The following is a 27,582-nucleotide window of genomic DNA, read 5'->3' as shown; positions in this document are numbered from 1 at the left end:
ATACTACTTTCAAACCTTCATAACTCTGGATAGTACGATAAGACACACTTAAATTTTATATACACAGTAAAATTTTTTCATTCTGATCATAATTATTCAAGATAACTTTATAAGATCACTTATGACCTTATGTGAATGATGATTGGGATTTCTCAAAGACAAACCTACACCAGGGAACCAATTAGGACAAGTTTCAACTTTACTTCTCTCTAAATCAGCCAGCCACCACGCGGTTATTATATACTGTTGAAGCCACTGTTTGTTCCAGACATATACAGAAACCCCCGACCCCCTCCGTCCTCCTAATCCAATGTTTGTAAACTCTAGGGTGTTTATGTTCACGTTTGTGAAGTAACCACAATTCAAAATGATAACTTTACTTTCAATGAATCTTTTTATCAATTAGTTTAGCTAAATTTATCCTTTTGCAATTCATATTCATTAAAAATATTATGGTCAGAAGCAAATTCTAGTCAGAACTAAATCTATTTTCAACATAATCGTCGCCAATGTTAGTTTACTCTATCCCAGCGAGGCACAAGCTCTGTAGAGCTTCTCATATGAGGTGCGATCCAAATTTATAAAATACTGCCTTACAAAAAATTGTCATGCAATAACCTGATTTCTTTTATCAACGTTCTTTGTTTCTGTCGAATGGCTTGTTGTGTTTTTTTTTTGTGAGTTTGATAATAAATATCGCTGTTAATTTTTGGTTTCCACAACTCTTCTAAGAACCAAATGCAATGACAATAGTCACCTATGCAGTACATATGCGCATCTAAAATGCATAATATCAAAAAGTTGATCATTAAAACTATTTGGCAAAAACTTTTTACAAAGTGTGTCCTTAAGGTGAACCCAGGAATGTACAGATCACAAGAATGTAGACCTATACAAAGTCAAAGTGGGACCATCAAATAATTCCTGAGCAAAAAAATTAACGAAAATTTGCTGTAAGGGAGCACCTCTTGTAGTCAAAAGCTCATAAGAAGTGCCATACATGTACTAGGTCCAGAAATTTTTTTCAATCTGGTAATGTTTTAGTTTGATGATGTAGTTGAAGGAATTTGTATCAAGTAACTATATTTTTTCTTTGTTGAATAAAAGCAGGTAACTTCGTATATGATGACCCGTTTTTGGTAGTTTATCTTTTTCAACTTGTCTAAATGTAATGGTGATTTTATTTGGTATTGCTATAAGTTGTTTCTTCTTAATTTTATAATCCATTACAATAAATTATTCTAACCCACCATCTTTCGTCTGCATTCCATATCAAACAAATTTTTTAAAGACTCCCGAAATACTCGATTTATTGGCAGTACAGCATCATGTTTTTAATCCTCATAAAAGTTCTGTATTTTTATAGGCTGCAAATCTATTTCAATTTATTTTCCATCCATTCCTATGAAATAAAGATACTTCAATTGTATTAATATAGCTAGTATAGATTCTTTTAAAATCGTTATTTTAAACACTAATTTAAGCCGGGTTAAATAAACAAGTTGGTTACATAACATGAATATTACATTTTTATTTAAATATTTTGTGAATCATAATGTTTTGCAGAACCTTTAAATTTTTTTTAAATTTATATTCACGGTTTAACTTATTTTAAGTAATAAAATATGCATTTCTAATTCCCAGAACATAACACGTAGATTAACATTTCATAATTTCTGAGTAGCATTAAAGTTTTATTAAGGGAAGTTTCTTAAGCTAAACACATGTGTTGAACTTACTTCCATAGAACTTATTAAGTACACAGCTATTTGGCTTGGAAACTTCCCAAGTAGTGATTTCAAAGCGAGCGTTTAGAGTTTCGAACCATCCAATTTACCTTAATCTTACATTTAAGTATCGAAAAAAAACAAATGGGCTTTATTAGTTACAAAAATTTTAATTAAAAGTTCATTATTTTAAATACTTGATGTAGTGCTCTTAATTCTAAGTATCATTTGCAATGATATTAAATCAGCGGGTCATCTTGCATTTGCGCCAACCCCGACTGCGAGTTGTAATTCGATCAAAATGAGTCTGTTGAGTTTCATTTTCCATTAAAAGTACACAACTACCTATACAACTCTTGTAATTAGGTGCATGAATATGGAGTCAGGTTGGAATGAAACTCAATTTCTAATTGTCTCTTGAAAGTTATGCATCAAGAACTTTTCTGTATAGATAACCCTCTTTACAAGTCTGTTTTTTTATTGCCTATACGAACGGGTTTTGTGGTAAATTTGATTTCAGTATTAAGAGGTTTAAAAAAGAATTAATTTTATACTCTCCAGCTATAAACAGAAATAGAAATGGGTAATTAATAAAATCTTGAAGCTTTTATTTTATAGATTCATTACCTATCTATGTTAATGTTGTTTGGACGACTTTCAAAATAAGTTTTTACTTTAATTAACTAATTAGAAATCAAGGTGCGTGGGCAACACGATAACTAATTATCATTAATTCCCGTTTTACAACCAGGAATAAGATTTCGATTGAATATTTATTTATTATTGAACCGCAATAAACAATACAACAAGCTTTTTAAAATTATTTTATTCATCTCCTTATCTCTTTTAATTATAACCCCACTACATAATCAACGTTGTTATTAACGGTTTAAAAACACGTAACAGGTACGTTATCTATAATATCTGATTTATTGTTTTAATTCAATTTTTATTAACAATTAATATAACCTTTGAAATATAAATTAATTTTATCGGTATAAATTAATTTTGAAAGAATTTAATTAAGCATAATTATCAAAAATATAAATATTGCGAATGATTTTGTTGACCTAGATTTGACTTTGAAAGTTTAAAAATCCATTTGCGTGCTTGTATGGTGCACTTTTATGTAAATGTTCAAACGCGGAAACTGTTTTTAGCTTCGATATGGGCACTATTTGGTCGATACTTGGCATTGGAAAGACTGGTTCTCTGGCAAGATTGCAAATTTTCTAATAGCATAGTAGAAACGAGCCGTTTTAGCATTGACACTGAATAACGTTGATTAATGCTCAAAAATGGCTTCGTAATAAAAAATAGGACTGAAGTGTTTCATCTCTTTTAATAGAAATCTTAAAATATGTCTCGTGTAAAAGATAAATGAGTCACAGGTTTATAACGATTTATGGTGTTTTACTATTTTCTTATTGTTCTAAAAATTATATTGGTACAATACAAATTTTGAATTAAACTTTATTAATCGTTATTTACAAAGTCTTTGTTCTCGTTGTTTACAAGCTCCAAGTGATCTAGATATATCTGAGGTGGAAGAAGTTGAACAACTTTACGAAATTATTTCACTAGCACGAAAATCAGAAAAAGCAAAATTCTCCATGATAATAGGTGACTTTAACGCAAAAATAATAAGCTTAAAAGAATATGATAACACACTCAACAGAGGAAAATTTGTCATTTGAGTCTTAATTGAGTCTTAATGATGAAAGAGTACTTCGGCAAGGGGTTTTAACACAGTGGAGCACATTCAGACAAACCTTAAGAAAGAAGTGCAGGGAATGCAACATCCCACTACATCTAGCTTCTGTAGACTACAAAAAAAGCGTTCGACTCGATAGAGCTTTGGGCAATTTTTACAGCCATGGATAATGCAAAAATAGATTCTAGATACAGAAACACCTTGAAATATACAGGTGTTTCAAAAATTTGGAAAAAGTTTCTATCAACTTACCCTCTAAAATGTACCATTTTCGAGATACAGGGTGTTTAATAAAAAAAGTCGTTTTTTGCGAATAAACCAGGGCCGCTTAAGATGGGAATAGCGTATTTGGTCGAAACGGATATTAACATGGGGGCCGAGCATATACAAGTGGAATATAGGAACACCCAGGCGATGCACAGAAGCGAATTAGTTAAAAATCTTGGCCAAAAAAATATTTTTGTCAATTTTTTACTTCAAAATTGGCGGAAATTAAAAAATATCTATACAATTAACAAGGATGAAGTATTTTATGATATACTGCGATTTTATTTAATTGTATCTACCTATATTTTTATACAAGGTGATTCAAAAAGCCGCTGACAGATTTCTAGAGTGGATAATATATGAAAAATTAAGATGAAAAGTCTTAATATACATGGGGTCGCAAATGCCTCCTTAACGAGATATAGCGGGTCAAAGTTTCTTTAAAATTAAACATTATCTGTAATAAAAAGTTAAAATATTTTCAACGCCACTGCTAATTTTGCCAAACGGGCAGTATTTTCGTGTAAAGTGATCAATTATCTATCAATTGGTCTCTTACAAAACTTTGATTAAAGTTACAGTTTTTGATTCGATTAACAAATTTTCTACAAACGTGTTTTTCTTAAAAACTATTGCTTTGATCAAAGTTTGTAAGAGACCAATTGATAGATAATTGATCACCGTTTGACAGAATTAGCAATGGCGTAGACAATATTTTTAAAAAAAGGCTTTTTATTGCAGATATAATGTTTAATTTTAAAGAAACTTTGACCCGCTATATCTCGTTAAAGAAGCATTTGCGACCCCATGTATATTAAGACTTTTCATCTTAATTTTTGATGTATTACCTGCCTTAGAAGTCTGTCAGCGGTTTTTTGAATCAACCTGTATATAGAATGGTCCGTTACTACTGGGACACAGAGGAACAGTGAATTCCTTACATTAAATTGTTACGATTTTACCCAATTTATGTTAGTCCAATTGTTAATAATAACGAAAATACAGATGATTAAAGTTAACACTTTATTTTCGCTTTTGCTTAAATTATGAACATGAAAATTGGTACATTATCATTTTTTGAGACGATAAATAATAATTTGGTATAAGTTTTGATTTATGGCACTGCCTGCCTTAAAAAAATCCTTTAAAGTAGACATATCCTTTTAATCGTTAAAATTTTTGCAACTCACACAACTTGAAACAGTTTCTGAGACATTTTTACATATATTTGGTATACCTACCAACCTTCTCTAAAGTTCTCCGTTTCCAAGATAATCACTGTTTAAAGGCACTTTGCAAAATTTAATTATGCTCAGTAAACATTAGTTGGCGTTGAAAATGATTTTATTTCGTCAAACACTAGACTAACATCGTCAATTGGCATTAATACTAGAGTATTAATGCTAATTAATTAAAAAAATTTATTAATGCTATGAGTAAAATTATTAAAGAAAAATGAAAATAAAGTATAAACTTTACCCATCTGTATCTTCATTATTATTTACAAGTGGGCTAAGATAAATAAATCGTAATAATTTAATGTAAGGAATTTACTGTTGTTCTGTGTCCCATTAGTAACGGACCAGCCTGTATAAGACGTATGATTAATAATTTTCAAGGAAAAAATCTTGTAAATAATAAATTGAATTGACACAATAACAACTTTTAATATTTTACCGAAAACTCAGCGTGTCAATTCAATTTTTTAATTTCTTTCTAGAAAGTTATTAACTTTAGAACGGTAACATCTCATACTAAAATTAATTAGTGGTTCAGAAAATAAATTGTAATTTTGGTTAGAAACTTTTTTTGTGGACACCTATATTATCAATTTAATAGTGAAAAAGTGTCCCTTTACGTTTATTTTCTAACTGCAAATGCTCTCCCCAAACAAACAGCACATAGCAGAATTATGATTTTTTTCCGAATAGTATTATAGTGTGTGTATAAAGATACACACACTATAATAAAAATTTATTTTAAGGTAAAACCGCAAAACACCGCAAGAATTTCTAGTAAAATCTACAATAGTAGGCCTTATACTACAACACGTATACAATATTACTTTTGAACAATGCTAAACAATTTATTTTTTGCCCATCTAAATATCGTAAAATAAATTATTTTCTCAATTTCAACATATGATGTAATCAAACAATATTACAAAAATACTAATAACCGAATTGTTGCTTTCAATATATTACACAAGTCTACTTACCACCAGAAATAGGTTCTATGATAAATTTTTGAAATATATAAAAAACAGTGTAAAGGAAAAATTAATTAAAAACCACAATTTTTACCGACATTTTACCTAGGTGATAACTGTTTACCAAACAATCAATTGACAACTAAAATATTTTGGCGGCGATTGTTACAATAATAATAAATAAGGTGTTTCAAGGCACCTTCGGGTTTACTTAATCAAAGAGCACTAATTGCATTTTCAATCTTATTCATTAAATTTTTCCAATTTTGGCCGAGATTTTTAAAAAATTCGCCTGTGTGCGATGGGTTGATGACATTAAAGAAAAAGTAGGAAAAAATTGGCTACAACCAGCACAAGACCACAACGATTGGAAAATAAAAGAGGAGACATATGACCAGGAGTGGCTAAATGCTGAGAAAAAACAAGAAGAATCATTATTTAATTTTTCCATTTCATTTCAATTAATTGAACGTAAATTCGAAACTAGAATAATACAGTAGTTACATTCAATTCATTTTCTTCAATCACGTCTCTCGGGAGAACGATTGCTTTTAGGTGGAGTTCTGGCGGTTTCTGAAATTCGGGAGACACGGGCTCTATACGTTTATAATCTAATTTCAAATGTCCGACTACTCTAACTATTTTAATTGGTTTAAGTCGGTTTCTTTGTGCACTGGCATCTCCCGCTAATTAATCGCTTAAATCGTAATTTCTCTTCAAATGCATTCTCGTTAATCCAAAAGTTATTTATAATTAACCAAAATGATTTATTAAGCGACGTAACAATATATTCTCTAAACTGGTTAATAATAAAGTATTGATTTTAATTTTGCTTAATAGTTAAATGTAGCTTTGGAAACGATTTGGGAGGATCGATTTTACAAAGCGCGGTTCGTAATCGATTTGTGGTTAGCACATAACTTAGTATTGAATGCAAATCGTGGCTCGTTCTCTTTCATCGAGCGACTCAACGACGTATCTCCATCCATTAACCAGAGAGTCCGGTATTATCCAATCGTTTCAAAATTGATTACTGAAAGGTCCTCTAGTGCTATATTACCTCTAGTAATTGTCTTTATATAGACGTCATTTAGTTAGTAACACAGCTTTGAAAATTACTTAAATTTTTTCTTTTTTAAAAAAAAAATAATCTTGTTTACAAGCTACTTCAAAAGGATGTTTTCAAAAAGTAAAGAGGAATATTTTCAAGCGTTTTCGTACAAAACATTACTTCTACTTTTCAACCTTTTCTATTGCTCTTCTTTAATATACATACGTCTATATAACAAAAAAATGGTTAGGTACTAGACCGAGTTTTGTCACACGAGCAGCAGCTGCAGAGTTACCGGAGCGGTTCAGTTCAAATGAAATCATGTTTTATTCACAAATAAGGGCAGCATCACCGGAGAAGTTCTCTCCCCGAGTCGCATTCAATGCGCAACGGTTGAACGACTTCTACAGATTAAATTCCAATGTTGCCGGAAGTTCAAAACGACGACGACGAGCATGAAGCTCCCGGTGTACCGTTCTCCTTCTTCCGCCTAAGTGGATGTTTACGTTTTCAGCGAGTTACGAAGTGTATTTGGTAACGATGTACACCCACTGAATTTTGTTACTGGTTGTGAGAATCTCGTTACTGGTAATATGCTTATTATTGAATAACCGACCTAGTTTCTGATGTTACATTTCCACCTACGTAATATTATTACTTCTACTTATAGCAACAGTTCTCAATACTCTATTTGATGTTTATTATACGAATTAAATCAGTAACTTTTAATTATATTACGATACTATTTAGTTACCTCCATAAAAATTACTAATAAGTAGAAACACAAGGAAGAACGGTTTCTACGGATTATTGGGAGTTGATTGTTGTTACGGTTTAGGAACAACTCTCCGGTTCGCCGGTCTAACTTTACCACATCTAATGTACCGAGATCGACACAAAGAGGACAAACAAACCGAACGGAGCAGATTGTGTATCCAAGTACGGCGAGAAATGGAGGGTCGGGGTTCTCCTCTTTCTCCTCCTTGAAATAGTAGTATATACGGTAGAACGATACAAACGCAAGATTGAGAGCTGCAGAACAATTGACCGCAACAAACGGGAATGATCCATATTTTCTGCACGCTTCGCTGGAACTGTTACGATGTTTATTGGACCACATTGCTTCGTTTGCTATTAAACGATTCGTTACTTTAATTATTTCTTTTAATTCTTATCGTGTGTGTTTGTGATGAGAATAATTTATCAAAGTTTCAACCAATCAATGTGATAACTTTTCTAACAGAAAATTTAGATGATGTAAAACAATAATAAATATAGTGTGATTCATTAGCTCTATGACAAACTTTGGCAGATGAAAGGTGATGCGATTCTAAGGAAAAAATGTTATATGAATATGGGTCCGATTCATTTTGGTTAAAGAGTTACAAGCCTTTGAAAATTTTACACAGTTTAATAGGCAAATGAAAATGTAACATAAAAAATAAGTTTAAAAATTACAAAAATTGTTCGAAATGTCCGCCTTCAGCTTGAATGCACTCCTCACATCGACGAAGTAAAGATTCTATCACACGACGTATGATATTTGGATCATTCTGTATGCTATTAGCTGCATCTTGAATTCTGCTGACGGGTAGTAATTTCTACATGGTACACAAGCTGCTTCATGTGTCCCCAGAAATAATAATCCAGCGGATTTAGATCTGGGGATTGTGGTGGCCAGACTACTGGACCTCCATTGCCAATCCATTTGTTTGGAAAATGTTCATGTAACCAAGCGATGACTTCTCTTCCTCGATGTGGTGGTGCACCATCGTGCTGATACCACATATTTTGAACGATGTTAAGTGGTACGTCGTCGATAAAATCGAAAAGGTTATGTCCCAAGAAATTTCTGTACATATTTGCATTTAAGCGTTCATTTATCACCCATACAGGTAGCAAAGAATTGTTAAAAATGCCACCCCAAACGTTTACACTAAACCGTTGCTGAAATCTTCCTGGTCTAATTGCATGTGGATTTTGCAAGGACCACACATGTTCGTTATGATAATTATTTATGCCGTCCCTAGTGAAACACGCTTCATCACACCACAGAACTTGGGAAATTAAGTTATTACTTGAGCATGTTGCTGAATAATCCAGTGGCAAAATGCTAAGCGTTGCTCAGTATCTCCAGGATGTAATGCTTGAACATTTTGGCGATGAAACGGATGTAACATTTCTCGATTCAATACACGCCATACAAAACTTTGGGATATTTGTAACATGCTCGCTATACGCCGAGTACTAATTGAAGGGTCGTCAAGTACTAAATCAATAACACGTTCTTCATTTTGTACATTCACATCATGGGGACGAACGGAATGTAGTGGAGCGGGGTTACCTGTTTCTCTCAGTCTGCGAAATGATGCACTAAACACTGTATGGACAGGTTGATGTCTATTTGGAAACCTACGAAGGTATTCTCTTGCTGCTTGCCGAGCGTTTCCGTTACAAAGCCCGTATACAAAAATAATATCTGCATATTCTTCAGTCGTAAATACATGCATTTTCGTTTTCGATCAAAACTCTGACAATTATAAACTTTGAAACACACAGAATAGAGTAAATTGAAATGTTTGACATAAAGAACTCAGTTTTGTTATCACAGCCAACTCTGTATTTCATAATTATTGTTGCAAATCTTTACTTCGTCGATGTGAAGCGTGCATTCAAGTTGAAGGCGGACATTTCGAACAATTTTTGTAATTTTTAAACTTATTTTTTATGTTACATTTTCATTTGCCTATTAAACTGTGTAAAATTTTCAAAGGCTTGTAACTCTTTAACCAAAATGAATCGGACCCATATTCATATAATATTTTTTTCTTAGAATCGCATCACCTTTCATCTGCCAAAGTTTGTCATAGAGCTAATGAATCACCCTGTATATCCGAAACTTTTTTTCATTTCAGTTTTCATGCGTAATCCTCGACTAACTCCTGTAATTGAAGTACCAAGTCCAATCGTGTCACATAAATCGAGTTTTCACGGTCCCAAAATCCATTTTTGCAGAGTATCGATTGGTGTCGGATGCCATACATCGGCGAGCGAACACTTCTCTTCAATAAAATGCCAACCGATTCTGAATAATTTTGCAGAAATTCCATTGACAATTTCAATATCAGTACCAGTAGTAAACTTTGCTTATAAGTAAACGTTTTTAATCTCGTAAAAGTATATAATAATTTAAATTTTTATAAGTATCACTATCAATGTTTTGTGTCAGCGAAATGTTAATATGTAGTTGACATGAATGAGATGGATGATTGGACGCTGTGCAAGTATTTATGAAGTGGTTTTTCTTAGATCGAAATAATTGCCACTTAATACATTCTCTATACTAGTAATAAGAGGCAACGTGCATCTTATAATTTTGCCGTTAATCAATATCTTTAAATCTGTAATCTCCATCCCACACTGACAGCTTGGGGTTGACAAGAGTATCATTATTAAGCGGCATGTAATTAAATCAAAATATGTAAAAGGCCATTCATTATAACAATCTGAAATCAAATTTGATTTTTTTCATTTCTCTTATTTAATTAGAACACTACCCTCTTATTTAATTAGAAACCCGACAGTATGAGGATGTCATGAAGGAGATGACAGAGGTATTCAATAAAACAATTAAAAAGGACTATATCCAAAGGCGTGGAAAGAATCAAAAATAGTAGCCTACTAAATTTGATGGGGAAAATACGAGACTCTATAATAATAAAAAGAATTCAACGAGTTCGTAGAAGAATGGAAGATAATATCAGACAGTCAATACTGATTTGGAAAGGATGTGAAGAAAATGTGGAAAAGTGCAAAGAAAGCGAAGAAACCTATGCGCAGTCCTCAACATGGAGAAGCCATACAATAGAACATGGAGAGAAGAATACCTGCAACAGATGACAGCATTCTCCTTACAAGATAAAAGTTGCTACTTCTGCTACCACCAGAAAGGTGGTGATAACAGAAGAATTACCACAAGAACTCCCAATATTCGTCATCCTATTGATCCTATCATAATAGTACATGATATACCCAGAAAATTAGGAGGAAGGATAATAGAAAGGATGAACTATGGGCAGGTGAGGACAAAAGCGGAAAATGCGACAGCCAGTGTAATAGCATGGGCCAAGAAGTGGAAGATAAACATACAAGAAACCGAGGTGGTAAGATTAGCTGAAGGAAAATACATAGGCGATAAAGTTAGAATAGGAAATACTAGTAAAAACCTATTTACAAGAAGCACCATCACCCACTTAGGGATGACATTCGACAAGAGAAATATGTAACTTCAAAAGGCACGCGAAAATCAGAAAGAAAATCACTAGCTAATAGAACATGCGGAAAACTCTACCACCTAATTAACCGATATGGGAAAAAGCAAGGACACAGAGGCAAGAAATGAAAGAAACCAGGAAAAGTCTATAAAGTCAGAAAATTACCGCATTACATCAAACGTAGAGTGGGATGGTGCTCCATTCTGCATAAACCATAGATTTGGTCTCTGATTTAATGATAAGTCTTCCAAAAGTCCAGGAAGAGTGTTTATAAGGAAATTAAGATATGTATATACATGTCTAATCGTCTGTCAGTGACGTCATACTTACGACATCGTCAGTGATGTATACAAGCGCTGTCGTATAATTATAATCGCGTTTAAAACCTGACTGGTTTTGTGGCAATATGTTATTTTGTTCCACAAAGGATATAATTTGTTGGGAAATGATTCTTTCTATAACTTTAAAGAGTATACATAAAATATTAATAGGTCTTAAGTATTGAGTTAAAAATAATATTTAAATTATCCATTAAGATGGTATGATGTGACGTCAATTTATGGTATGATAATAAAGTAAAAATAAATTAAACCTGAATTAGCAAAAACAACAATGTTATTTAGTACGAAATAGTTCTTTATAAATTTATTTTGGAAGTTCTAATTTAATTTTTGTTTAGTTAACAGTTTTTTTAGTAATATTTGATGAATTGTAAATAGTTTTATCGTAACCTTTTTAAAATGCAGCGTTCCAGTTTTAAAGTGTTTCTACCTCGCGTAAATTCAGAGATAACTTTACTCGTAAAAATTTTGTTTCCTTTTCTCCGTTAACTTTACCGGGTTTCTACTTTGGGAACAATTTTACATTCAAACTACTACCAACGTCCCAGGTCGTCAAGAAAATACAAATGGGCTTAGTTTTTTGATAAATTTCCTATAGTATTGGAGTTTTCGCAAACAAACTTTTACCATTCGTAACCAACCAGATTTATCGACGTTACATAATTGGTTTCTGTGTTCATTTTATTAACTTAATAATTTTAACATTAAACAATCGTTCAATAGTGACAATCAAAACGAATTCAATTACACATTAGCAAATTGAAATGTTTTATATCTCCAATTATAAATAGCAAGCCCAACCGAGGTTGGGGGATGGGAGAATGTTTAACGTTTTCCCCCACAACACCATACCCAATTCGTTATTATCACCGGAAATTAATGTATACGCACGTAACGGTGCGTTATATGTCCGTTTGCGTTCGAGTTTGGTTTATTTGATTATTGTTGGTGCGCTGTATGAATAGAGAAAATATTGGTGGTGAATTTGCAATGAAAATGTTAACGAATAAAACAAAAAAAAAATAATACATTAAATTAAATCGTTTCATGTATTTTACCGTAATTAATTTTACATATTACGTTTTAATTAAATCATTTAAAACAACTACAGTAAAACCGTAAAACAGTATTATACAATAATCTAGCACTGAATAACAACTAAAGATAGAACTAACACTAGACCTAGAATTAGAAACATTTGGGTTTAGCCGCACGTCTCTCAAAACGGCTAAACCTGAATGATTCTAGTTCTACGTCTTGTGTTAGTTCCAGTGCAAAACTAGAACAATTACTAGATCTAGAACTCGAAACATTCGGGTTTAGCCGCACGTCTCTCAAGACGGCTAAACCCGAATGATTCTAGTTCTAGGTCTTGTGTTAGTTGGAGTGATAGTGTAAAACTAGAACTAACACTAGACCTAGAACTAGAAAGTATCGAGTTTAGCTGCATGTCTCTCAAGACGGCTAAACCAGAATAATTCTAGTTCTAGATCTTGTGTCAGTTCTAGTGATAGTGCTAAACCTAGATTCACTAAACCTAGAACTAAAAACATTCGGGTTTAGCCGCACGTCTCTCAAGACGGCTAAACCCGAATGATTCTAGTTCTAGGTTTTGTGTTAATTCTAGTGATAGTGCTATTGTAAAACTAAAACTAACACTAGACCTAGAACTAGAAACATTCGGGTTTAGCCGCACGTCTCTCAAGACGGCTAAACCCGAATGATTCTAGTTCTAGGTCTTGTGTTAGTTCTAGTGATAGTGTAAAACTAGAACTAACACTACACCTAGAACTAGAAAGTATCGAGTTTAGCCGCATGTCTCTCAAAACGGCTAAACCCGAATAATTCTAGTTCTAGATCTTGTGTCAGTTCTAGTGATAGTGCTAAACCTAGATTCACTAAACCTAGAACTAGAAACATTCGGGTTTAGCCGCACGTCTCTCAAGACGGCTAAACCCGAATGATTCTAGTTCTAGGTTTTGTGTTAATTCTAGTGATAGTGCTGGTGTAAAACTAGAACTAACACTAGACCTAGAACTAAAAACATTCGGATTTAGCCGCACGTCTCTCAAGACGGCTAAACCCGAATGATTCTAGTTCTAGGTCTTGTGTTAGTTCTAGTGATAGTGCTAAACCTAGATTCACTAAACCTAGAACTAGAAACATTCGGGTTTAGCCGCACGTCTCTCAAGGCGGCTAAACCCGAATAATTCTAGTTCTAGATCTTGTGTCAGTTCTAGTGATAGTGCTAGTGTAAAACTAGAACAATCACTAAACCTAGAACTAGAAACATTCGGATTTAGCCGCACGTCTCTCAAGACGGCTAAACCCGAATGATTCTAGTTCTATTTTTTGTGTTAATTCTAGTGATAGTGCTATTGTAAAACTAGAACTAACACTAGACCTAGAACTAGAAAGTATCGAGTTTAGCCGCATGTCTCTCAAGACGGCTAAACCCGAATGATTCTAGTTCTAGGTTTTGTGTTAATTCTAGTGATAGTGCTATTGTAAAACTAGAACTAACACTAGACCTAGAACTAGAAACATTCGGATTTAGCCGCACGTCTCTCAAGACGGCTAAACCTGAATGTTTCTAGTTCTAGGTCTAGTGTTAGTTCTAATGCTACTGCTAGTTCTAGTTTTAGAAGGTTAAATGTACGTATTAGAAAAGTAAATTTCTAATTTTTGCTGTAATTCAACTAATTTTTCTCTAACTCGAATTCTCTCAACTCAAAGTTTTCTTCCGATTCGCTTTCGCGATTTTCTTTTGAGTATTAGTACCTATATATTAAATGAAGTAATAAAAATTACACCAACTTAAAATAGATGAATTCATATATCTTTGTGAGTGTGATGAAAGTAGTGTATTTTAGAATTTGGCTTACAATCAAAAATTGCAAAGTGGTTATTTTTATCAACATTTATGCAAAAAAAAAGCGGAAAATGCATTTTTTTTAAAATTAACTACCTGATAAAATCTATTTACTTTTAGGAAATAAAAAAGTTGAGATGAAAAGATTATAAAAGCTAACTATAGTAAATTGGGGCGATGATAAAAGTGAAAGCGAATCTACTTTTGCTTGTATACAGATGAGGAGATGAGGTCCAAAATTAAACGAAACACGGTTGTTGACCTCAAAACATTTCAGTTTTACTTGAAGTAACAAAATTTATAGATCTATAAATTTTAAATTCAACCGAAACAATTATTGCAGAAAATTGTTTTTTTCTTTTAATTAAGAAATATTATTGTACAAATAATAAATAAAATCGTCATAATTTTCTGAAAAAATTTCCAGCGAACTTTTCGTCTTTTATTTTCAAGGAATTATTTTGAAACTACATTATAACTCACCTCCTGCATACATAGATGAACGCGAATCGTGTATGCAATTCTCTTTAGTATGAAATACCCGGGGGGTTCCGCTGCAATATCTCACGTTCAAACAATACCCCGGGATTGTTTGCTTCAATAAAGCTCTCCGAAACGCGACAACACAAAGGCAACGCGACGTCAGAAAATTGTACCAAATCCCAACAGATATAAACGCTTTTCAAAAATGCAAATTTCAAGAATCTCCATTTAAAGTATAAAATCCGTTACTCAAATATAGTTCTAGAGTTTTCATTGCATATTTATTCTGAATAAATAATTAAATATAAGACAAAATAAGATAACAATAAAATATAATGAAATAAAATAATATTTTAGATAGACTTTTTACTAATTTATCTTTGTTGTTTCAGAAATAATGTCTTCAGCAGTACTAGAAAACCACCCATCTTCATTAAAAATGCCAAATCAACGGAGTAATAATCGTCGAACGTCGAATAATTTTAGTACAATTTCCCAAAAAAAATTTAAACATGATAGAAGTGGAAGAAAACGTTCAAAAAGTTTTTCAGGCGGTGGTCCTATGAAAATGAAAAGTATGAAACCGGTGTTACCAACAAAATTTCTTTTAGGAGGAAACATAAACGATCCGTTAAATTTAAATAGTTTACAAGACGAAGATATAAACCGAGCAATGAACGCCGTAACACCAAAATCCTCTCCAATTCCAACACCACCGCGAAGAAAAGGTCAAGTTGAAGTAATCATACCACCGAATATAAACGATCCATTAGATTTAATTGGTTGTGCGGATGAAGCGGAATTCGAACAACAATTATGTTCACCGATTAAAAAGGGACGAAAAAAGCGATTAAGAAAAAAACGAACAATGTCCGCGACAGTTTGTTCAATAACGGAAATAAATTCCGCAGCTAATAATGATGATATTGGTGGGACATCCTCGTCTGAAGCGAAAACGCCAGAATCAAGGCGAGATTCGGCGAAAATACCGGAAGGATCTGAAGTAACAACGGTGGAGAATGAAAGCGAAGGATTAATAACGGAAGTTAATTTAATAAATCGCCCGGTGATAATTAATAAAGAATTGAATTTAGATCTATCACCGAAAAAAGACAAGAACAAACGGAAATCTGATGATCACAAAGAAAACGTGAAAAAAATGAAATACTCTATGGATAAAATTGTTAGCCCGGTTATTCCGCAACCTGGAGCTTGGTTAAAACGAAGTAATAGTCAGGCGATTAGGCACGTTAGGCCTGCTAGAGCTCCAGTTGATCAGAATCATATGCCTAAGTTTAAAGAAAAAAATAAACAATATCAATATGGAAATTATAATAGGTAAGAATAAATAGATTTTTTTAATATTTTAAATAGAAATAACGTTAAATCATTTTTGTGCCAATTATTAATTAAAGTATCCTCTTTTTAATACAAAAGGCCGTTTTAAAAAATCACTTTTAGTTCTTGAATAATAAATTTTTGAAATAATCGAGAATTTTTTCGAATTTAGTAATTTTCACCGATTAAGTTTTAAAAATTCGTATAAAATCCATTTTTTGGAATATGAGTATAAAAATTTCCCAAAATGTTAATAAAAGTGTCTTCTTTCCAATGAACCAACCCGTTTTGAAAAATAACTCTTAGTTTCTGAGAAAACAATATTTGAAGTTTTGATAAAATTTTCGATGTTGCAATTTTCATCGATAACTTGCAAAATTCGCTATAAAATTAATTTCTTGAAGGATCCTTGTGGAAATATCACCAAGTATTAATTAAAGTATCCTTTTTTTAGAGTTGCTTCGTTACTTAAATTAGCATCCAAAAAGACGCGTGTGAAGTTGGCCATAGATTTCAGCCATAGATTTTAAACTGAAAAAAATGCGTGATTGGGGTATTCAATCGATCTAATTTCAACGGCATCGTATTCATGGTCGCCTCTTGTTTCAGATTCGAAAAGAAAATTTTCCTAACCATTTCTTATTTTCCGGGAAAATCGATTTTCTTCAAACTTTCGCAAAATTCGGCTCGTTCGGGGTTTTTAATCGAACTAATTTCAACGGCATCGTATTCCTGGTGGCCTCTTGCTTCAGATTCGAAAAGAAAATTTTCCTAACCATTTCTTATTTTCCGGAAAAATTGTTTTTTTTCAAACACAAGCAAATGTCGGGCTGTTAGGGGTTTCTAATCGATCCCATTTCAACGGCATTACATTCCTGGTCGCTTCTTGCTGCAAATTCGAAAAGAACATTTTCTAACCATTCCTTATATTCCGAGAAAATCGATTTTCTTCAAACATTCGCAAATTTCGGCCGATTCGGTTCGGGGTTTCTAGTCGATCTCATTTCAACGGCATTGTATTCCTGGTCGCCTCTTGCTTTAAATTGGAACAGAAAATGTTCCTAATCATTTTCTATTTTCCAGAAAAACCGATATTCTTCAAACATTCGCAAATTTTGGCTTGTTCGGGGTTTCTAATTGATCTAATTTCAACGACATCATATTCCTAGTGTCCTTTTACTTCAGATTCAAAAAGAAAATTTTCCTAACCATTTCTTATATTCCTGGAAAATCGCTTTTCTTCGAACAATTGCAAATTTTGGCTTATTCGGGGTTTCTAATCGATCTAATTTCAACGGCATCGTATTCCTAGTGCCCTTTTACTTCAAATTCAAAAAGAAAATTTTCCTAACCATTCCTTATATTCCAGGAAAATCGCTTTTCTTCAAACAATCGCAAATTTCGGCCTGTTCGGGGTGTCTAATCGATCTAATTTCAACGGTATCGTATTCCTGGTGCCCTTTTACTTCAGATTCAAAAAGAAAATTTTCCTAACCATTTCTTATATTCCTGGAAAATTGTTTTTCTTCAAACAATTGCAAATTTCGGCCTGTTCGGGGTTTCTAATCGATCTAATTTCAACGGCATCGTATTCTTGGTGGCCTTTTGCTTCAGATGTTTTCAGAATTTTGCGAAAGTTTGAAGAAAATCGATTTTCCCGGAAAATAAGAAATGGTTACTAAAATTTTCTTTTCGAATCTGAAGCAAGAGGACACCAGGAATACGATGCCGTTGAAATTAGATCGATTAAAAACCCCGAACGAGCCGAATTTTGCGAAAGTTTGAAGAAAATCGATTTTCCCTGAAAATAAGAAATCGTTAGGAAAATTTTCTTTTCGAATCTGAAACAAGAGGCGACCATGAATACGATGCCGTTGAAATTAGATCGATTGAATACCCCGATCACGCATTTTTTTCAGTTTAAAATCTATGTCCAACTTCACACGCGTTCCAAAAAGTTCATTTTGTATCTTGGATCCAAATAAGTTGACATATCTTATCAGCTTTCTTATTAATTTCATTTTTATTCAAATATCGCAATAATGTGGCAATATAGGGTATCAGTTCAGAAATGCACCAGAAATTATAACCATAATGGCCGGATAGATATGCTGGATAACCGGATATCCAGCTTTTCGCAAAATCACTATTGGAGACATTTACTTCTAGGACTTCAAAATTTTTTTCTGCACTTTAATTGATTTACCATTTGTCTTCTTAGCATCCATTGGAACTTTTAACTATTAATAAAAAAGCTCGTACTGTAATTTCTGTAACTTTCAGTATCACAACGTTAGGAGAACTTCCTCGACTTCCATTATTGGTGTAAGTTCGTAAAGTGCAAGAATCTGGTATTCCTAAAATTTTCACAAACCGTCAAGGTGTTCCAATCGTGTCCAACAATATTTAGGAATATCTAAAAACCTCTACGGATTTCCAGATGATTTTTAAAAATTTCAAAAGTCAGAGGGTTTTTAAATATTTTTAAAGGCATTTATGACTTTCTGAAGTTTTCAAAGGAATCAAAGAATCAATCAGTAAATCAAGTCGAATAGATCTTCAAAACTTTACCTTTGGCAAACCAAATAAGCGCAAGTTGGAATATTATTCTAGTCGATCGATATCTCTTCATAATTTTAAATTTTCCTTGTCAAGTACATCCACTCTCCTTAATTATTCTTCTAAGAGTTGTTCAAAACGAGTCTGAAGTACACCAACCAGATTTTCTGTAATATTCTCGAATACGCTGCTTGGCCTTATTTTGATATCCATATTATTCTCTATTTTACTTCGTTTTCCACCTTTATGCTGTTATCCTTTATGTTTTATTACATTGTTTCTATTGTTAAACAATTTTTAATTACTTAATAACAGTTAAATAATCATTAATTTTAAAAATATTTATTAACAAATAATTTTTTGTTACTTTTAAAAGATTGCTAAGAGTACATTATCTAATTGGATACGCTTCAAGTGATTCTACTAAACAATTTCGATAAAAGCAGGTCACGTTTACATCATAAGATTTTCTTTTTTCTTATTATTATACTTTTAATTAATTTCAATTGAAGCAATTATTATAAAGTCATTCCAAAAATGATTTATTTAAGTTAAAAGTTTCGTTATTACGATTATAACAAAAACATGATTCTGTTTTTCTCGGAATAAGTTCTCGTTTCATTCCGGGAATATTGTCCATTCCCGGAAATGCGACGTTTGAAAGAGGAAATATTTTTGTACGGAAAATCTCGGGTTGCTTTTTATTAAAATATTTTTCTACTGGCTTTTTCTATTATGTATAAAAGTCAAATTGAATGAGCTCTTCTTACTCTATAAGTAGAGACGAAGCTTTCTAAATTAAAATCTCTTTTCTAAAAAAACGTTGACGGTGGACATTTAATACAATCATACTTTAATTAAATTCTTATAAAATTTTAAGACAAATTCTCTAGAAAGGATTAAAAACGCTTAATATATTTTTATTTTGTTATAGATATTATGGTTATAGAAATCCAAATAACGAGTTAGATCCAAGACTGAGGTGCTTCTCGTACCATCACGATTTGTTCGAAGGCAAAGACATTTTAGACATAGGTTGTAACATCGGTCACATCACGCTGTCAGTAGCCAGGGATTTCGGAGCGAAAAGTATCGTCGGCCTGGATATCGATAAGTCCTTGATAGGCATAGCGCGTAAGAACGTAAAATATTACGTTAGTAGCGCCGAATCGCCTCGAAATAAGGACGATCCCTCATTCGTCGATTTGACAGCCGGTCCGACATTTTTTGTTAATTCAGCAAAAATCGATCATAATGATCATGATGATATTGGGAAAAGTAGTGAGTTATATCCCATATCGATGCCTATACTATATGGGCCTATTGATATTCCAGGACTCAGTGAGAACAAACGCAAGGAACATGGTTTTCCCTACAATGTCAGTTTCGTACAAGTAAGTTCGAAACAATTTATTCTTTGTAAATTTTTAAATTAATACATTTTTTTTTTTCGTTTTAGGGAAATTACATTTTGGACGATGAAACTTTGTTAACGATGGAGCAGCCGCAGTTCGATGTGATCTTGTGTTTGAGCGTGACCAAATGGTTCCACTTAAATTGGGGCGATGCAGGAATTAAACAAAGTTTTAGGCGGATGTACGCACAACTTAGACCCGGAGGGAAACTTATTTTAGAACCGCAAAATTGGTCAAGTTATAAGGGAAAGAAAAAGTTAACTGTATGTATTTCATTTTTTTTTAATTATTCTAAAAAGAACAAATTTAACCTTTTAATACACGCGTACAATTTAAATTTCTAATTTCCTACTAATGCCATCTTTTGTTGGTTAGCTATTTCAAATGACATTATTTCCATGAATAGAAACATTCAATATTGTTGACTAATAATGTTAATATTTGCAAAATGTTGGGTAAAATATGCTTTATTGCTGAAAATACACCAAAAAAAACATTATTTTAAAATGACGTATATTCCAAGTAGAAAATGCATTTTGTCAATCCACCTTTCTAAGTGTAGGTCTTTTAGTAAGATTTACCTCGCTTTTCCTTTAATACGTTGCCGTTTTCTACTACCGCTATCAGACAATTCTTTCATTAATATTCCATCCATTATTGTAACAGAGATCGATGTTCTTTATGAACCAATTCGTCGTCTTATCACGGGTTTGATCGAAAATAACACAAATTGTCAACAAGAGCATGGACTCTGCTGTAACTTCAGCCATAACTCATATTATATGGACAAGTTGCAGTTTGATTCAGTAATGTTACGTTTTGAAACTAACATACAATATAAGACAATATAACGGAAGTTGTATCGCTTTGACCAGAACCCAGAATTGACGATGTATAATATTCTACTGCTGACATAGCTCGCAATACCATCTATAAGCTAATTTTTTAAAATATGAACATGTTGCGTTTTTTTAAAAAAGCTCCTCAAACACTTTCTTCTTCTTGTTGATGTTAGACCATATAGTCTGCTTAGTTTGTATTGTTTTGCCTCCGTTTTATGTCCTAGGACCTAAGATGTTGATTGCCAACTCTCCCACCAGCTTTTTGACAATTTTTGTGATCTGGTGCTTGGGGGGTTGTATATCAAGACAGTCTGGGGTAATCTGTTATTTGGTATTCCGTTTACGTGATCATGCTACGCTGTTTTCCCTTGTCTGCCCGATCTGACGATATCCTGTATCTCGCACTTTACCCTGATGTCATCATTCTTGATTTTTCTATCCATTATTGTTATGATCATCATGATCTTCTCGATGGGAGTGTTTTCAACTGCCAATTTGTACCTTATTGGCTCCTTCCCTATCACCATGAATTTGGTTTTATTAGCAGAGACCAATATGTTTAGTTCTTTGCTCATTTGGTAGAACTTGTAAAGTTGTTTTCCTAGGTCATGTTCTGAGTAAGAACTAACTAGCTATTATCGTAGCATCGTCGGCATAGCAGATCCCACAAATCTTTTCTTGTCCCATTGTATAATCAAGATGCATAGTTCTCACTTCTTCTATAATATTATCCATTAGCAGATTGAATCAGTTCGATTTCAATAACATGGAAAAGTTTACTCCAAAAACGGATATGGAATTCTCCCTGTTAAATTCCCTAAAAAAAGAAAGAACACATTCCGCCGAACTTAAAAAAGAAATCGAACAAACATTTGTAAAGTAATCCAAATGTTAAAATACAAAACAAAAGAGTCTCTTCCTTTATACATCTTGGATTTTGCACCGTTAGAGGATGTAAAAAGAATCCATGAAATAATAAACATATTAGGAATGCATGTCAAAATCGAAGAGTACAGAATGCCAAAACAAATGCCCCAGTGCAAAAGGTGTCAAGGTTGGAGCCACACCAAAGCCTACTGCCACAAAAATCCGAGATGTGTTAAATATGCTGGTGAACACTGGACCAGCTAAATGGCTAAAGGTTTCAACTGTGGAGAAAATCATCCTGCGAACTAGCGAGGATGCATTATGATTAAGGAACTACAAGCCATCAAGAATAAGAAAACAGTAAATTCTAATAAAATAAAGCCAGGCGTCTCGTATGCCGAAAAAGCGAGTGGTGAAACTGCAGAGAAAACTGTAAGTACATTAATCGATAAGAAGGCTGACAGTAAATTAGATCTAATACTAGAAAAAATACTTCAACAAGAAAAAACAATACAAACATTATATGCCATCTAGATTTCATTGAAAGCAATTTAAACCAAGAAGCGTTTCAAAAAAGAAATCAAAATATCTAAAAAGCAGCATCTAAAAATAATGCTGTGGAATTCAGCCATGTGTAATAATATACCATGTGTAAGAAAGAAAGAACTGTATTATGAAATACAAAAACTAAATATAAAGAAATCAGTAGGCTGTAACATTGAAACATCTACCAAAATGGATGATTACAAAACTATAACACATAATTAATGCTGCTTTTAAACAGAAATACTTCCCAATATTCTGAAAGTTGCTGAAATAATAATGATACCAAAACCTGGTACACCCCCAACAGATGTTACATCATATAGGCCAATCTCATTATTACCTTTACTATCAAAACTGCTTGAAAAATTACTATTAAAAAGACTAAAACCTGTCATAAAAGAAAAAGCGCTAATACCAACACATCAATTTGGGTTTCGGAATAAGCATGCAACAATAGATCAAGTGCATAGAATAAAATAATGCTCAGCCGTATTTTTGGATGTTGCACAAGCTTTCGACAAAGTCTGGTCAGATGTCTTCCTCAGGTACCAGAAACTTTAACAGCTACATTCGCAGATGACACAGCGGTCTTGGCTGTTGCAGAAAATGAAGTGGTTTCAACAAATAAGTTACAATTGGCCTTAAATTCAATAGAAAACTGTACCAAACGATGGCTAATAAAGTTAATAAATACAAATAAATCGACATACATAAACTTTACTTATAAAAAAGTAAACTATGTCCCAGTACACATAAATGGCAATGCAGCCCCTTACGCCGACACCGCAAAATATCTTGGTATGACGCTGGATGCCAAACTCAAATGGAAAGCTCACGTCAAAAGAAAACGTGAGGAACTTGATATCAAATTTAGACACCTATATTGGCAGAAAATCAACGCTATCACTAAGTAACAAGTTGCTAATATACAAGCAAACATTAAAACCAAAATGGACATAAGGAATCTAACTGTGGCGTTGTACCTGCAAGACAAATCTGATTCAAAGATTCCAGAACAAAGTACTAAGGTGCATAGTGAATGCACCCTGGTATATAAGAAACAGCGACCTCCATCGCGACTTTAAAGTAGCATCGGTGTTATCAGAAATTACTTCATTCGCATCTAAACATGAGAAGAGAATGCATGATCATCATATTTACTAGGTGTTATACAATTGTGCTATGCATAATATAATTATAAAAAAATGTTTATAATGTCAGCTGGTGTCTCTTCGTTTTAACAGATTTAATATATCACCCAAATCGAAAGCTTTAGTCAAGTCCACAAAGCATATGTATACGTGTTTGTTGAACTCAATTGACTCATCGACCTGCCTTTTCTAAAGCCTTATTGTTCTTCGGCATTTGTTATGATATTTTCCAGCTTTTTTTTAGTATGTTTGTAAATAGCTTCATAGAAATGTTAAACAATGTTATGCCACAATAGTTTTCAAGGTTTTGCTCCTTTTTTGAATATAGGAGTTGTTATGCTTTTGCGCCATTCATTTAGTACTTCAGAGTCTTGGTGCACTCTGTTGAATAGATGGGTTAATTTTTCTGATAAGGCTTTCCCACCATCCTTTAGCAATTTGTTGGGTATTTTATCTGTTCCAGGGGATTTTTTATTTTTGAGTTTCTCGAGTTGGTATTTACTGGTTCATCAAGGTGTATAAGTCTTTTCAAGGAGTATAGTTGTTTAAAAATATTTCTGCCATTCTTCTTTTGATCCAAACCAAGACAGTGGTTTGGATAAACTCGTCAAGTGCTTTTTTTACGATTTCGGAGCATCTTCCAAATCCTTCTTTAGGTCTTCTCATTTCTTATTTGCGTGTCTGTGGCTAAGGAATCAGGTGTGAGTGTGCTTTTTTATAAGAAAGATAGCTTTTTCGTTTGATTTCTTAACTTCTTAGCAAAACCAAGTTTTAACCACTTTTTAATGCTCTGCCATTCCGATTCTACACTTACTTCTCTAGATCAAACATTACATCTAGAAATAACAGAAGCAGTCTAGTTTTAGGTTTAGTGTTAGTTCTAGTGCTGGAGTTAGTTCTAGTTTTAGTTATTCCGCAAATATCTGAGTCTATACTGCAGACTTATATAGATTTAATACAAAAAATATCTAATAAATTTGAAGTTTAATAACTTGTGACTGTGTAATCACGTGTATTAGAAGGTTAAAACAAATAATTTTAAGTTATTTAAACATCTTTTTTTAGAATGATTTGTTTCGATTCTAATTTATCTTCAAAAAGAACACACTTTAAAAAGAAATTTTTTTTTCGTTTTTCTTTTTTCAGGAAGAAATCTATAAAAATTACAACTCGATAGAATTTTTTCCCGAAAAATTCACACAATATCTTCTATCGCCGGAAATTGGATTCGCCAAAAGCGAGATTCTAGGATTTCCTCAGCATCATTCGCGCGGTTTTCAACGGCCGATTCAAGTGTTCACGAAGAGTACCATGTTTCCCAGTGAAAGAGTCGAAGGACCTTTAAATCCCGAATTCGACCCGAAAGTTTACGCCCCAGTTAGTGATATTGACTATTCCAGTTTATCGCAAGATTTCAGTCCTTGTGAAACGAATCATCATAATAACTGCGTCTCGAAGACCTCCAACAACTCCAATTCTATGAATACTTCAAAAACGTTAACGCAGGAAGAACGTCTAGTTACGAACAATACTTAATTTTGAATTAATTCTTTTTTTTTCTCTTGCCATTTTTGCATCTTAAAAAAATAATCTTTACAAAAATTTCATTGTTAAAAAGCATCCATTCATTTATCATTTTCTTTCCTTGTACATTTTCTTCTTGTACATATACCAAGAAATTGTTTTTTTTTTCAATTTTTTTATATGTTTTGCTTTGTAAATATGTATATGTGAGTATTATTTTTTTTTAATAAAAAAAGATTTGTTAATGTCAATAGATTTGTTTTATTCTTTCTAAATAATTCCAAAACAGGCCTTATGCAGCAGCTCAAAAGTCTTGCTGGGGGGAGGAAACATTCAGAAGATGAATTCGAGATCTCAACGTAATCATAGGGATAAGCTAGAAAGAAGTATGTTCTTGTCGTAGAACATTTTTCTAATTTTAATATATTTCATAAAACATGTTTATTTTGAAAAATTATTGTGGCTCCATCTATTATTAAATATTAAAAGTTACGTGGTTTTCTATTTTCAATCAGAATATGGATATTTACATTTAGATAAGATTAATCAACCTTTAAAAACAAAACAAGTCTTCAAAAACACGTCTTCAATTACATTTGATTAATAATTATTTATGAAGCATAAACATTTTAAAATTCCAAATTAACACGTGAAAAACAAAGAAGAACGAATGTCAATGTCAATGTAACAAAAAAACGACATTAAATTCAATGATTAAAAATTATCGCATTCGGCTACCCTGAAAGATATTCGCGTAAATTAAAGTAAAAAAGTAAGTATACTATCTGCATTTAGTAACATGAAATTAGTAAATCGATTCGGTGCAAAGTTCAAATTTCCCGCCGACGATTTGGTATCATCCATTAAACCGCGCATGCGCATTAAATACGGCCTTTTAGCCGAGAAGGAATAATTTCGTTCTCACCGTGGCATTTTTTCACCGAAAATAAACATAAATTGAGCTCGCGTTATCGTCACGTTTCCCCACTAAACTTGAATATAATATCGAACGGTCAAAAATAATCTCAATCTTATGGCATTAGGTGAAGATTTTGGTGAAGACAGCGGGATGGAGTCGCAAGAAGGCAGCGCAAAAGATGAAACCCCAGAAAAAAAATCATTAGAAATTGAAGGTGATGTAGACGATGAAGTGAGTTTTAAAGAAATACATTATTAAATTCATTAAAAGCATAATTTTGTACTTGGTACAAAATAAAACGCGACATTTTAAGGTTAGAATGTGACATAACCTCAATTTTTTTCATTTTAAGCCTGCCGAAACGTTGGGTGAAAGATTGTGGGGGTTGACCGAAATGTTTCCAGAAACTGTACGAAACACCACCGCAAATATAGCGGAAAATACTACTTCGGGAATCAAGCATTTGTATGGGTTTTCCCGATCATTGTTTTGGATTGTATTTAGTAGTTCCATTATTTTGTTTGCACCAGTTATATTTGAAGTAGAACGTGCGCAATTAGAAGAAATGCAGCGCAATCAACAAAAACAGGTATATAATTAAAGTGTATTCAAAAATTTTTAATTATATTTGTATTTTTTAGATTTTGTTAGGACCAAATACGGCGATGTCTGGTGGTGGTGGTGGTGGGATGCCTTTAATGCCACCAATAATCCGATAAATGAAATGAGAACTTCTCGTTATAATAATTTAGTCCCAGAGCTCTTTTGTTTAATTATTTATCCGAGACATAAAAATAGATTGTAAATTTTATTGTAACTAAATGAGAATTACAATCTAACACCAACTAAGTGCATTTGCTGATTACATACATTGTTGGTTATTTTGTTTTCTTTTTTTTTTAGTGTTATCAATAAAATTAGACTTAATATTGAATCAATTTAATTTCAATTTTTTAAGTTAAATCTTTTTACATGTTTATTTTAAGGTTATTATGGACCTTTTTAAAGAAATTTACCTTGAGTCAATATGTAGTTTTATTAAATTAACTCCTTTTATTTTAATTTATACAGGGTGTCTCAGCGAGACCGGTCATTAGACGTTTCTGGGGTTCTGGCCAAACAAAAAATTTGAGAATGCAGACTTAAGTATTATCAATTACGTTCTCTTCATCTAAAATATTTTCAGATTTCTAGCACTTCCGGTTATACCGGAAGTCGCCATCTACTTTATTTTTTTAAATGGAACACCCTGTATATTTTTACATATTTGGATTTGTCTGTTTTCAAGGTTTATAAATAACTTTACTTTTTGCAATTTGAACCAGCAATTCTGGAGTTATTCGAATTTTTCTAGAAAAATTTGTTCCAGCGGACATTTGTTCAAAAAATCATAGAACACTCAATTTTTGAGATATCAATTTAGGATTCAGAACATGCTTAAACAACATGATGGAGTATGTTTTGGTGCCGAGAACGGCTGTCT

The 27,582-nt window shown here is 32.7% G+C and overlaps 2 protein-coding genes across 7 annotated transcripts in view; both read left to right on the top strand.

The window, feature by feature from the left end:
- LOC111428801 (probable RNA methyltransferase Y17G7B.18) overlaps window positions 1–25,431 on the top strand; it is a 54,339-nt gene extending 28,908 nt beyond the window's left edge. For 3 of the 5 annotated variants that reach the window (XM_071194405.1, XM_071194409.1, XM_071194408.1), the window contains 4 exons: window positions 15,331–16,276; window positions 19,770–20,229; window positions 20,295–20,513; window positions 24,803–25,431. In XM_071194405.1, coding sequence (XP_071050506.1) covers window positions 15,331–16,276; window positions 19,770–20,229; window positions 20,295–20,513; window positions 24,803–25,192 — 2,015 coding nt within the window. In that variant the 3' untranslated portion in view covers window positions 25,193–25,431. The remainder of the gene's footprint in view (window positions 1–15,330; window positions 16,277–19,769; window positions 20,230–20,294; window positions 20,514–24,802) is intronic. The other 2 variants (XM_071194407.1, XM_071194406.1) reach the window with 2 other exon arrangements.
- Window positions 25,432–25,714: 283 nt separating this feature from the next.
- On the top strand, window positions 25,715–27,125 carry LOC111428800 (translocase of outer mitochondrial membrane 22 homolog mge). Of its 2 annotated transcripts, XM_023064493.2 has the most exons (4): window positions 25,715–25,952; window positions 26,224–26,330; window positions 26,452–26,688; window positions 26,741–27,125. In XM_023064493.2, exons 2-4 carry the CDS (start codon window positions 26,250–26,252, stop codon window positions 26,816–26,818), a joined length of 396 nt encoding a protein of 131 aa, XP_022920261.1. In that variant the 5' UTR covers window positions 25,715–25,952; window positions 26,224–26,249; the 3' UTR covers window positions 26,819–27,125. The 2 variants fall into 2 exon arrangements, with proteins under 2 accessions (XP_022920261.1, XP_022920260.1); XM_023064492.2 differs by lacking the exon at window positions 25,715–25,952 and having other exon boundaries at window positions 26,055–26,330.
- Window positions 27,126–27,582: the final 457 nt, after the last annotated feature.

The sequence above is a fragment of the Onthophagus taurus genome, chromosome 2 (genome assembly GCF_036711975.1).
Source record: "Onthophagus taurus isolate NC chromosome 2, IU_Otau_3.0, whole genome shotgun sequence".
Taxonomy (NCBI): domain Eukaryota; kingdom Metazoa; phylum Arthropoda; class Insecta; order Coleoptera; family Scarabaeidae; genus Onthophagus; species Onthophagus taurus.
Note: the sequence above shows the minus strand (reverse complement) of the source record. Positions and strands in the feature narration are given on the sequence as shown.

What these genes read in the sequence shown, in the direction of transcription:
- LOC111428800 (XM_023064492.2), top strand. Translation starts at nt 26,214, where the DNA reads ATGGCATTAGGTGAAGATTTTGGTGAAGACAGCGGGATGGAGTCGCAA. An exon ending in AAGGTGATGTAGACGATGAA is followed by an intron (nt 26,331 to 26,451) that starts GTGAGTTTTAAA and finishes TTTCATTTTAAG; the next exon opens with CCTGCCGAAACGTTGGGTGA. An exon ending in AGCGCAATCAACAAAAACAG is followed by an intron (nt 26,689 to 26,740) that starts GTATATAATTAA and finishes TGTATTTTTTAG; the next exon opens with ATTTTGTTAGGACCAAATAC.